The sequence below is a fragment of the Eimeria maxima genome, genomic scaffold (assembly GCF_000499605.1).
Source record: "Eimeria maxima Weybridge genomic scaffold, Emw_scaff71, whole genome shotgun sequence".
Taxonomy (NCBI): domain Eukaryota; phylum Apicomplexa; class Conoidasida; order Eucoccidiorida; family Eimeriidae; genus Eimeria; species Eimeria maxima.
In genome coordinates this window covers 1-12073 of record NW_013563953.1, presented here as the reverse complement: position 1 = coordinate 12073, position 12073 = coordinate 1, and the positions used below count along the sequence as shown (strand labels likewise).

General features: G+C 47.5%; 3 protein-coding genes across 3 annotated transcripts; 2 read left to right on the top strand and 1 right to left on the bottom strand.

Annotated features, from left to right (window-relative positions):
- Positions 1 to 479: 479 nt before the first annotated feature.
- On the top strand, positions 480 to 6965 carry EMWEY_00010460 (hypothetical protein, conserved; the record flags this gene model as incomplete). The annotated part of the gene is made up of 18 exons (XM_013478839.1): positions 480 to 497; positions 770 to 895; positions 1052 to 1208; positions 1377 to 1447; positions 1671 to 1763; positions 1897 to 1959; positions 2139 to 2177; positions 2484 to 2557; positions 2767 to 2863; positions 3345 to 3458; positions 3808 to 3831; positions 4600 to 4635; positions 4978 to 5178; positions 5640 to 5676; positions 6177 to 6268; positions 6443 to 6574; positions 6809 to 6888; positions 6938 to 6965. The coding sequence occupies 18 exons, from the start codon at positions 480 to 482 to the stop codon at positions 6963 to 6965; spliced, it is 1482 nt and encodes a 493-aa protein (XP_013334293.1).
- Positions 6966 to 7092: 127 nt separating this feature from the next.
- EMWEY_00010450 (hypothetical protein) lies at positions 7093 to 7863 on the bottom strand (the record flags this gene model as incomplete). The annotated part of the gene is made up of 2 exons (XM_013478838.1): positions 7093 to 7378; positions 7838 to 7863. The coding sequence occupies 2 exons, from the start codon at positions 7861 to 7863 to the stop codon at positions 7093 to 7095; spliced, it is 312 nt and encodes a 103-aa protein (XP_013334292.1).
- A 612-nt stretch (positions 7864 to 8475) lies between these two features.
- Positions 8476 to 11894, top strand: EMWEY_00010440 (hypothetical protein, conserved; the record flags this gene model as incomplete). The annotated part of the gene is made up of 5 exons (XM_013478837.1): positions 8476 to 9568; positions 9742 to 9955; positions 10126 to 10427; positions 10714 to 11097; positions 11317 to 11894. 5 exons carry the CDS (start codon positions 8476 to 8478, stop codon positions 11892 to 11894), a joined length of 2571 nt encoding a protein of 856 aa, XP_013334291.1.
- Between the last annotated feature and the right edge of the window lie 179 nt (positions 11895 to 12073).

The window sequence follows — 12073 nt, the reverse complement described above, 5'->3', positions numbered from 1 at the left end:
TCTTTTGCTGTTGCTGCAGGGATTTATATTGTATGGATAGTTTAGCAGCATTTGTTTCTTCTTATTTTGCCTATGAATTATTAAATCCTCCATGTAGATGTCCAGCAATATTACCATCATTGGGGTGTACGTACACCTGGAGAAGAGGTGATTGTTTTGATCTTTCTCTTTTCCTTTCTTCTTGTCTTCTTGGCGCGGGGTTTGATGCTTATTGTGTTGTTGGTACTGCACCTAAACATATTACTACTAATGATCAAGTAAAAAAATGAAAAAAAACAAAAATAAACCCTAAACCCTAAACCCTAAACCCTAAACCCTAAAGTGTAAACCCTCAAATGCAAAATAGTTGCACTTGAGGCGAGGTTATGTGCAGACAGCCGCCAGTATAAACCCTAAATACGCTGATGACGAACAAACGAAACAAAACCCTAAACCATAAACCCTAAACCCTAACCCCTGCTGTCTTATTTAGAGCCAAGATGATTGCCCATATGAACGTACACCTGAAAAACCCGAAGGGACTCAAGACTCCGCCCGTCCAACAACGCGCGCCCAGGTGCAGACTAACTCAAACCCTAAACCCTAAACCCTAAACCCTAAACCCCTAAAATTTCAGGCCTAGTATTCTCGAAACGGCTGACAAGCGAATGCTCGCCAAGGCCAGGGATTCAAGTTGTATGGTCTACGGTTTAGGGTTTAGGTTAGGGTTGTTTACTGTTTAGAGTGTAAACTCTAGGGTTTAGGGTTTAGGTTGGGGTTTAGGGTTTAGGGTTTGCCGGTGAAGGGAGGAGATGACTCTGGAGCGTTTGTAATAGAACTTCCTAAACCCTTGAAGTTCGAAGAATTGGAGAAACTCGCAGAGGAAAGACAAAAAGAAAGAGCCGCACAAGCTGCCGTAAACCCTAAACCCTAAACCCTAAACCCCAGTAGACCCCAAACTACTGTGGGCGGTAAACCCCACGAGGCCCCAAACTGCATGCTGCAGATCATAAACCCTAAACCCTAAACCCTAAATCGTACATCTTCTGTTTTATCATTGTGATTCTTTTAGCCTTTCCTAAAAGATGAACAAGAAGCTGCTGATGCAGCAGCAGCAGCAAAAGCAGCAGCAAAAGATAAATTAAAAGATAAAAGAATTCATTGTTGGGTTCTCGTTAAAGCTGGAAAAAGAAATGTGTCTACAGACCTCTTCATTGATCCTCCTAGCGGTGCCAAACCCTAAACCTTAAACCCTAAACCCAAAACGTACAAATCCTATACGATTCAACCGAAGCAGTTTAACCTTTCGAGTAGTCCAGTCTCTCGTAATGCAGCATCGGGATTTAGATTTTAGGGTTTAGGGTTTAGGGTTTAGGGTTTATGTGGTGTCATATCAGGGAGAATATACGAGCAAAAGAAGAGTCCTTTCCTGTCTGTTCATTTCCTGTGGAACCAGGATAACTTTTGGGTACAGTAAACCCTAAACCCTAAACCCTGGACCCTAAACACTAAAACCCTAAACCCTGGATCCTTGAGCATAAACCCTAGGCGTCAGACCCTATATCCCAAACCCTAAACCGTAAAGCCTAAGATGCAAAACTTTAACTGAACCCTTTTCCACAAGAAGCTTCCTGCGTTACCAGCTATTCGCAAGGGTTTAGGGTTTAGGGTTTATGAGGGTTTGCGGGCAGGTCAACATGAGGCCCAAGGTCAAAGCCCAAGACTTGAAATTCTCTCTCTCTAACACCCGCTTCTTTGAATGCGCTCTTTGCATGCTTCCCAATGTAAGGGTTTAGGGTTTAGGGTCCGTTGCTTATGTTGTCCAAACGAAGACGTATTCCTCCCTGTCAAGAATTAGGATAGGCAGATACGGATTTAGGGTTTAGGTTTTAGGATCTGCGTAATATCTTGCTGCAGCCAGAAGCTCGAGACTCACAGCTTCCTGAGTTTGGCTCCGAGCAGAAAATCCAACACCTCAACGTACGTTAGTGTTTAGGGTTTGGGGTTTAGGGATTAGGGTTGAGGGTTTGTGGGCAATGAAATCTGAGTTGTGTGTTCCGTTACTCCATGGGAATGATATGTAGGCGTATTGCTGGGTGCAGCAGCCACCTTCAGGGAGTAGGGTTTACGGTTTAGCGTTTAGGGTTTAGGGTTTGCAGGCTCTTCTGGCCCCTCCAGCTTGGAGCGAGCCGATTAGGGTTTCTGCTGAAGACTTTTGGAGTTTTTATTTTGGAGGACAAAAAACTGTTTTCTATCGAAATGCTAAATTGCAAGAATTCTCCCCCTATACCCAAGTCAAACCCTAAACCCTAAACCCTAAACCCTCAGCCACACAAGTTGTGTCTCCTCAACGCACATGACACCAAGCTTTTACTTTCGCCAAGCTACTCTTAGGGTTTAGGGTTTATGGGAGTTAGGGCTTACAGCTCACGGTCGGACACAAGCTGCACTGCTCCCCTAACCCTAAGCCCTAATCCCCCCGGCTTTTGGGCTGCTTGTTGCAGGCCGATGGACTTGTGCGCTGCTTAACCTTCTACTCAGACTCTCGCCGCAACCTGCCGGAAGAAATACGCTCTCTGTATAACCATAGGAGGTGGAGCCGCAAACCCTAAACCCTAAAACCTGGACATTAACGACACCACGCAGGCCTTATGAAAACCGCGGGTGCTTTGGTGCTTCTGATGCGTTTATACTTAGCTGGGCTTGTAAATGAAGTGTTCAGATCCAGGGTTTAGGGTTGAGAGTTTGTGGTTTAGGGCTTAGGATTTAGGGTTTGATGTGGCGCAGGGACGGTCTAGAGGAAAGAATCTTCTGGCCAACTACAGGCAGACAAATCGAAAGATATGCTGCAGGCAATCCTCACGCCTTGCGAGAAGTCGTGACAGTAAACTTCAAATCCTAAACCCCAAACTCTAAACCCTAAACCCTAGGTCTAAACACATGAAGAATACTGCCCTGCTGCTGTTGTTGGATTTCTTCAGGTGTACGGAGAGAGACGCGAACTCTACTTCTACAAATCAAGGTAACGACACCTCCATGCATAGGGTTGAGGATTTAGGGTTTAGAGCTTTTAGTGGTCAGCCCAGTGACTGGCGATTTCAATATGGGCTGCCTGCGCAGACTCGACGGCCTCGTGAAACATGTAGAGGTGCTCCTCGGCACGGAATCAGAACGACTTTCCAAAGCCTCAACCATAAACCCTAAAACCCTAAACCCTAACATCCCCGGCATTCTTGCGGAAGTGGCGAGCTTCCAAGCTTTCGCTGAGCCCCAGACTCGCGACTGTATTTCACGTGGAAAGCTCCCCGTAGGGCTTAGTGGTTAGGGCTGATGAATTAGGGTTTAGGGTTTAGGGTTTTCTTCAGAGGTTTGGAGTAAAAATATCTGAGGAATTTGAGGGACGCGAAGATGGACTAATTGCCCATTCGGTGAAATACAAAGATATGACTGAAGAAGACAAAGATAACGAAAGCATCACTGTGAGGGTTTAGGGTTTAGAGTTCAGGGTTTGGAGTGCAACGTTTATGGTCTTAGGCTAAGTTCGGCCAGTCTAGGGTTAAGGGTTTGGGGTTTAGGGTTTACGGTTTCCGTCAGCAGCTTGCGTCTTATGGGGGAGGAGTCTTTGCGTTCTTGTCGGAGCTTTCGGGTGCCGCCTCTAGGCCAAAACCCTAAACCCTAATCCCTAGTATCTAAACATTTCCTGTTGGTGCGAACAGGTCTTTGGCTCCGTGAAGTCTGTTGTTCGTGTCTCCCAAAAGTTCGAACCCTCTAAGGTTAGAAGGTTTAGGGTTTAGGGTTTAGGGTTTAGTATGAGTGGTTCGGTAGCAGAGGGAGTCTGCCGCCTGCGTACATGTCATAAAGTTTCGCCTTGTGTCGCTGCGCGTACACCCTAAACCCTATACCCTAAACCCTAGACTCAAACCTTTATTTACGAGAGTACAAATCTTGAACCCCTGTCCTCTACTTGTGTTGTTGTGTTATGCATGCAAACAGAAGCAGCTGCAGCAGATGCAGGAGCTAGAAGGGTTTCTGTGTGTATCGAAAGCTGTCTATACTTGCGATGGAACTCTTCGAATTGAATTTCGACCCGCAAAGCACTCCCTCATCAAACCCGTACTCTATCTTAGACGGGCAGGCCTAAACCCTAAACCTTTAACCCTAAACCCTAAACCCAAATCCTTAAACTCTAAACCATAAGACTGTCAAGTTTAAGGTTGGAAAAATCTACGACTTAAATGTGTAAATCCATGCGTATGTGCACTCCAAACCCAAAACCCTAAACAGTAAGCCCCAGGAGTTACACACTACAATCTTAATATCAGCTATGCTGCTAAACCCTAAACCCCTTTTGCTGCAGATTAGATCTTTGTTGCAATACGACGAAGATGCAATTCCCTTTTGTGGGGGCTCGAAGGCCCCCCCTCCCACAGAGGCTGAGGTCAGGCAGCACAAACTCCAAACCCTTAACCCTAATAAGCCCTAGACCCTCGTTCAGGAGCAGCATGCCACAAAAGAGACTTTCCAACATCTGCAGTTAACGTGCTAGAGGAAACGTAGAAGCTGCAAGAAAGAGAGGGAGCAAATGCCCAGGGTTTAGGGTTTAGGGTTTACGTGACACAGGTCGCCCGCTATCGGAAGATGCAAAAGGATTTGGTGGTTAGGTTTTCTACCGTTGTGATGCCGCAAGCAGAAGCCGTGCACAAAGTAACCCCTGAATAACAAACCCTAAGACCCAAACCCTCATGCAGGTTATGTCTGTGCCGTAGGCCTAACTGGGGTTTAGTGTTTTGGTATTTCGTATTCTTTGCAATGAGGGTTTAGAGTATAATTAGGGTTTAGGGTATAATTAGGGCTTATGGTATAATTTTGGTTAATGCTATAGTAAGGGTTTAAGGTATAACAAGAATTTATGGTAGAATAAGGTTTCATGCTATAATTGGGGTCTGTATATTCCGGTATAATTAGGGTTTAGGGTTTAGGGTTTAGGGTTTGTGTTAGTGGCGAGAAGAACAAGCTGCTGCTATACAAGAGGCATGGCGAGTAGAAGAGAAAAGAAGAAGAAGTCAGAAATTATTTAGTACGATTGACGAAGGAGACTTTATAGGAGAACAAAAAATAGATAGAGCTATTTCGTGCAGCATTTCATCTTCTTCTCCTGCAGCAGCAGCAGCAGCAGCTGCTGCTGCTGCTGCCGCTGGAGTCGGGACGACAGACCAGGCGACTGCTGCAACAGGCTTGGATGCCACCGCAGCAGCAATTGCAGCCGCCGAAGCAGCAACAGCAACAACACAAACAACACAAACAGCATCAGCGTCAGCGGCAGCAGCAGCTGCTGCTGCTGGTATTAAGGAGAAGGAAATAAAATCTAAATACCCTTTTTGTCTGCATGCAACATTAAAACCCTCGTTTTTAGATATTGCTGCTTATGCTGCTGCTAAGAACCCCGACAGTATACTAACGTATACTAGAAAAAACAGCAAAGAAACCAACAAAAAGCAACAGGCAAGAAAATCACACTGCTGCTGCTGGTGCTCCTGATGCTGCTGATGCTGTTGCTGCTGGTGCTGCTGATGCTGCTGTTGGTGCTGTTGCTGCGTTACATGGGTGGGATACCGCTGCTGCTGAGGCTTCTGCGAGTGCTGCTGCTTGTGCTGCTGCAGGTGGACTTGTTGGCACCGTACATGATTGCCTACGAAGGTAAGCAGCAGCAGCAGCAACAGCAGAACCAGCAGCAGCAGCTGCTGCTGCAGCAAAATCAGAAGAAGCAGCTAAAGTACCACGTTAGGTAGCATCTAGCAGAAGCAAAGACATACACATACACCGTGAGCAATCAGCAGCAATAGTAGCAGCAAGAACAGCGCCAGCAACAGCAGCAGCAGCAGCAAAAGCAGCAACACAAGCAGTTGCAGCAGCAACAAGTGCAGCAGGTGTTGTTGTGGTTAACAGGAAAGGAAATAGACAGCGAGAAGGCCGAAGAAATCGCCAAGAGGGCCAAAAATGAATTGCGAGTAAATACAAAAAAATAGAGCTGCCTGTACACCTCAACATACCCTCATGCATGCATGCATGCTTATTAGCTCATTGAACCTCTCATACACGTGGGTATGCTACCGGTAGGGCTTAGGGTTTAGGGTTGAGTGTTTAGGGTTTAGGGTTGAGTGTTTAGGGTTTAGGGTTTAGGGTTTGGAGTCTGTAAGACTTTGTGAATGTGCAGCTGCGGCTGATGGAGAAAGCAGCAGCAATACAGCAGCAGCTCGAAGAGAAGCAGGAGCAACTCAAACGCATTAAAGTAAACCCTAAACCCTAAACCCTAGAGCAGTTATATAAATAGACAGACAGACAACGATACACCGCCGCAGAGCAGGAAAAAGCGTAAAATCAACTACATGAATTTAATACATTAAAATACAATTAAATTAATTAATTAAAATAAAATAAATACCATAGACTGCTTTGTATGCAGGAACATATGCAAAGAAAGATAAGAGAAGCACCACCAGGTAATGCAGAATTGCAAGAAGCAGCAAAACGCCAAGAAGAATTATTATTTAAAATAGAAATATCTACACAAAGACTTAATAGACATGAAACACAGGTAAGCCCTAAAACCTAAACCCTAAACCCTACCCCTAAACTCTAAATACCCTATACACCACAATTGCGCTAAACATTAGTTGCTGCTGCTGCTGCTGTTGTTGCTGCTGTGGCACTTTTTATCTTTTCCCCCTTAATCCCCTTAATAATCCCCGTTGTAGTTTTATTGTTTTAAGGGTTTATTGTTTTAAGGGCTTATTTATTTATTTAATTTACTTATTTCTTGTGATGACAGGCATTAGAAAAACTACACGCCCTCGAGTTGGCTATAGCCAAAGACCCACGTCTCAAAGCCATGTGGGCACTGCATGCAGAGTAAACCCCCGTTTAGGGTTTAGGGTTTAGGGTTTAGGGTTTGGTTTAGGATCTGCACTCGCCACTTTCGCCTTTAACTCAGACCCAACTATTTAACTCGGGCTTAGGGCCTAGGGTTTAGGGTTTAGAAATTGAAAAGACAGCGCACTTGCTGCAGCTCCTGCAGTCTTTAATGGGTCTGCTACTGTTGCTGCCCTTCGTTCACTATAGGGGCCTGCTGCTACTGCTACTGCTACTACTGCTGCTACTGCTACTACTGCTGCTACCTCTGCTACTGCTGCTGATACTACTACTACTACTACTGCTTCTGCTACTACTAGTATTGCTGTTGCGGGTACTGGTGCTCCTTCTAGGACGAACGCTGTTGCTACCGCTACTACAACTACTGATGTTGCTGCTATTACTAGTACTATTGCTGGTGCTGGCGCTGATACTACTGCTGTTGCTGCTACTAGTACTACTGCTGCTACTTCTGTTACTTCTGTTGTCACTGTTGCACCCACTGCGATGGCGGCAGCAGCAGAGGCTGTTGCTACGGACGTCACTGTTGTTGCTGCGACTGATGCTACGGCTGTTGCTGCTTATGCTGCAGCAGCAGCAGCTGTTGCTGCTGCTGCTGCGGTTGCCTCTGCTGATGCCGTTGAGGCTGTTGTTCCTGCTGCGGTTGTTGCTGCTGCTGCGGTTGCTGCTGCTCCTCCTGCTTCCCTAGTGCTGCGCTGCCAGGGGGTGCGGGAGATGTGGGAGCTCTCCCCCTTAGGGTCTAAATTAATTTACCAAATAATGCATAATTAAATTATATTATATTAATTTAAGTTAACTAAACAAAAAATGTGCAGCAAAGAGATGTCTTTGTTTTTTAAGCTCTTTGGCACAAGAGCGATCGTTGCGCACCACTGGTCAGTCCAGTCGCGCCAAGCAAACACACAAAACCACAGGCAACAAACCATACACAAGGAATTCTAAACACCAGACCATAAACCCGAAATTAGCAGCCTTAAACACCTACTTAAAGGCCTTTAGAGGCCTCGATGTCAATCTAACGCTAGTCGAGGAGGGGCAGCAGCCGCCACAGCAACAGGAGCAGCAGCACCAGCAGTAAAAGCAGGCTTTTTCTTTTCTTTTTTGCGTTAGGGTTCAGATTTATTATTTATAATAATATTAAAATATAACTGCCGTTTAAAGAAACAAAAATAGCGTTAATTGCTGCTTGTGTTTCCTCCTGTCTAGCGACCGCCGCCGACAGACCGCTTCAGCAGCAGCGGCAGCCGCAACAGCAACAACAGGGGGCGCAGAAAGTAGCGGCAGAAGAAGCTAGCGATGCCTTTTGTGTGTATTTGTCGTGTGGGTTTTTATTTCTTTGCGTTTTTACTCTCTTTACTGATATTTGCAAAACAATAAAAACGCCCTTTATTGATCTCTACTTATGCTCTTGATGCTACTAGACAGCAGCACCAGCAAGAGCGTCGATTCCAGCAGCATCAGCGGGCAGCTAGCTGAGGCCTCAGCAGCAGCAACAACAGCAATAGCAGCAACAGCATCAGCAACAGCAGCAACAGAAGCAAGAACAAAACACACACAAAAAAGACAATGGGAAACAAAACGAAAGGCGAAAAGTACATCAATGTGCTCCTCAGACCTTCGCTCCCAACTCAGCACCAGCGGCAGCGGCAGCGGCAGCAGCAGCCGCCACAGCAGTTGGCGCCGCCGCAGGAGCAGCTACCTCAGCAGCACCACCAGGAACAGCAACGCCAACAGCAGGTGCAGCAGCAGCAGCAGCAGCAGCTGGAGCAGAAGCAGCAACTTGACATTTCCCCCATAAACCCTGGACAAGGCAACATCAACAATATTAACCCTCCCCTTGCTGCTCCTTCTGCTCCACAGCCAGCTACAACCGCTGAAGAAGCACATACGGAAGGACCGAGTTCGATTACCTCAGACACGCAGCAACATCACGAGCAGAAGCAGCAGCAGAAGCAGGAGCAGCAACAGCAGCAACAGCAGCAACAGCAAGAACACCAGCAAAACAAAGGCCACCCCAAGGAGCAGCAGATCCAGCGACAGCCGAATCAACAACAGCAGCAGCAACAACAAAAGCAACAGAAGAGTCGACAGCAACAGCGACGGGAGCGGCAAGCAAAGGCAGCAGCAGCAGCAAAAGCAGCAACAGCTACGGCACAAGAGAGGGCAAAAGAAAACGGAGACAGCAAACACGCCAGTCCCCGCAGACACTTGCCAGAAGCACCTCCAGCAGTAGAAGCAGCGGATACGAATCCAGCAGCAGCTGTAGACACTAATCCACCAGTAGCAACAGTCACTGATCCAGCTGCAACTGCAGACACTAATCCAGCAGCAGCAGCAGCACAAACAACAACAACACCAGCTGCAATAGCTGCACCAGGAGCAATAGCAGCAGCAGCAGCATCAGCAGAACAAGGGCTAGGAGAAACAACATCGGCAGCAGCTGCAGCAGCAAGGAGCGCAGAAGAAGAATCAGAACATGGAGCTGTGGAAATTGCAGAGGAAGAACTTTTGATAGCAGACCCAGAGACTGCAGCAGCAGCAACAGCACCACTAACAGCAGCAGAAGTAGCCGCAATAGCAGGCTGTGGCGGGCCATCTTTTAACGACGGCGATATGAGGCGGGTGGCTAGAGTTCCTAGCAGAATCGAAGACTTCAGCTGTAAGAGAAACACTGCAGCAGCAGCAACAGCTGCACATACTAGCCCTGCCGCTCTTTGTGTTGTTTATGTTGCTGTCGCCGTGCTTATGCTGCCCAAGATAAGTACCTTTTAACTGTTAATGGATGTGTAGTCCTCTGCTGCTGTTACTGCTGCTGTGTTTGTCCTGCTGCAGCCCTTGTTGCTGACGGAGGTAAGGGTTGCTCTGTGATGCAGCGGGTGCTGCTGCAGCAGCTGCGTCTGCAAAAGCTAGTTGCTGCTCTCAGCCTTAAAGCATGCGGTCCATGGCAGCAGCAAACTGCTGCTGCTCCTGCAGATGCTGCTGTCTCTTGTGTCCTCCTTTACTCTATACCTCGGACACGCACCAACGGGGCACCCGGCCTACCCTGGTTAGTTTCCTACTGCTGCTGTTGCTACCGTTGCGGTTTGCTGCTTCTGTTGCGGCTGCTGCTGTTGTTGCTGGTGGTGGTGGTGTTATTGCTGCTGGTGTTTGGTAGGCAGCTTCTCTCTGGAGACAGGGTTTAGGGTTTATAGTCTAGTGTTTAGGGTTTGTGTGCAGGCGTCAAGGTCGCGTTCACTATCTTGTTGGCCCTGCGGAAGCATTGGAAGTGGGTATGGGAAGTGCAGCAGCTGCAGCAGCTGCAGCTGCCGCTTCTGCTGCAGCTGCCATGGCCTCTGAGGGAGCAGTAGCAGCAGCAGCAAAAGCAGCAGCCGCAGCCGCAGCAGCAGCCGAAGTCCCTGTTGGGTGGCATGTTTCTTCTCTTGCTCCTCTTTATGAAGATCCTTCTAGTGGAGATTTGTTGCTGCTCGGTCTTCTTCCTCTAATCCCTAAAGCAAGAATTCTCTGCTGTTACTTCTCTGGTAACTCCTGCTACTGCTGCTAGTGCTGCAGCTGCTGGGTTTGCTGCTGCTTCTAGGGATGCTGAGGGTTGGGCGCCTGTTGTGGCTTCCCATGGGTGTGGTAACTGCTGCTGCTGTTGTTTTTGATGCTGTTGCTGCTGCTTCTGTCCTGGTTGTTGGTAATCCCAAATGTAAAGAACGACAGCTCTATATTAACAACACTTGCCTATACACCTGATGCAAACAACCCAATTCAAATCCGCGCTGTTGTTGCTACTGTTGCTGTTGCATTGCTTTGTTGCTGCAGATGCCAGCAGCAAAGTGTACGACTTCCAATGCGGCTGTTGTGAGGAAAGGGGAAACTTCTTTCCTTCTTGTTTGTTGGAGCAGCTAGAACTGCAGCAGCAGTTCCTGCAGCATCAACAGCAGCTGCTTCTGCAGCACCAGGAGAAGCTTCTTCAGGTTGCATCGGCACACGAGGCGCTAGCAACGCAGCGACAGCTGCATCACCTGCAGCACCTGCAGCGACAGCTTCCCCCGCAGCAGCAGCGACAACAGCAGCAGCAGCAGCGCCAACTCGACATGCAGCAGCAGGAACTACAGCACCAGCAAAACCATTGCTTCTATACCTTACCTCCAAGAGCTCGCGTCGTTAGCATCCGTGATGGCCGATTGGCTGAGGGAGACAGATGTACACCTCCACACCCTACACCCTAAACCTTAAACCATAGACCCTAGCCGTCTCTACACTCCAGCCCTCCACAGCTAAAGAGACAAAACGCAACCGGAAATTGTCATTCTTCACGCCTGCTGCTGCTGTTGCTGTAGCTGCTGCAGCGCTGCAGCTTATACGTTTCTATCTGTTATTGCGTTTTCTGTGGTCTTCTCGCTGTTGTTGCTGCTGCTGCAGTGACGTGCTCCGGGATTAGCGTCCGCGTGTCTGCTGCATTTGCTGCTGCTGCTGGTGGCAATTGGACAAGGAGCAGCGCTCATTACATGGACAGCCGCAGCGGCCTATGGATAGGGGTGCCATTAACCCCAACAGACCCAGCTGCAGCAGCTGCTGCTGCTGCAGCTGCAGCGGCAGAACCACAACCAACACCACAACAAGCAACGCAACCAGCACAAGCACCAGCTGCAGCTGAACCACAACGAGCAGCAGCAGCAGCAGCAGGACCACCAGGTGCAGAATCACCAGCAACAATCGAACTAAACCCAGAACAAGCAGCAGCAGCACAAGCAGCACCAGCACCAGTAACAGTACCAGCAGCCGTATCTGCAGCAATACCTGAAGCAGTACCTGTAGCAGTACCAGCAGCAGTATCAACAGTCGCACCAGCAGCAGTACCAACAGCAGAACCGACAGTACCAGTAACACGAGCAGCAGAGGTAACAACAAGAAGGAGGAAGAACGTGGAGATGTCGTTTCTTATGCCTGCCGAAAGAAGTCTTCGATTTGTTCTTCAAGACGCAGATGGAGTTTTGTAAGAAAAAATAATTTCTTACTTTTATCCTTTTATATACTTTATTATATGTTATATGCTGTATTACATATATATACTTTATATTGCATATTTTACATTACCTATTATATATTATGTATTTTGTATTATATATTATATATTATATATTATATATTATATATTATATATTATATATTATATATA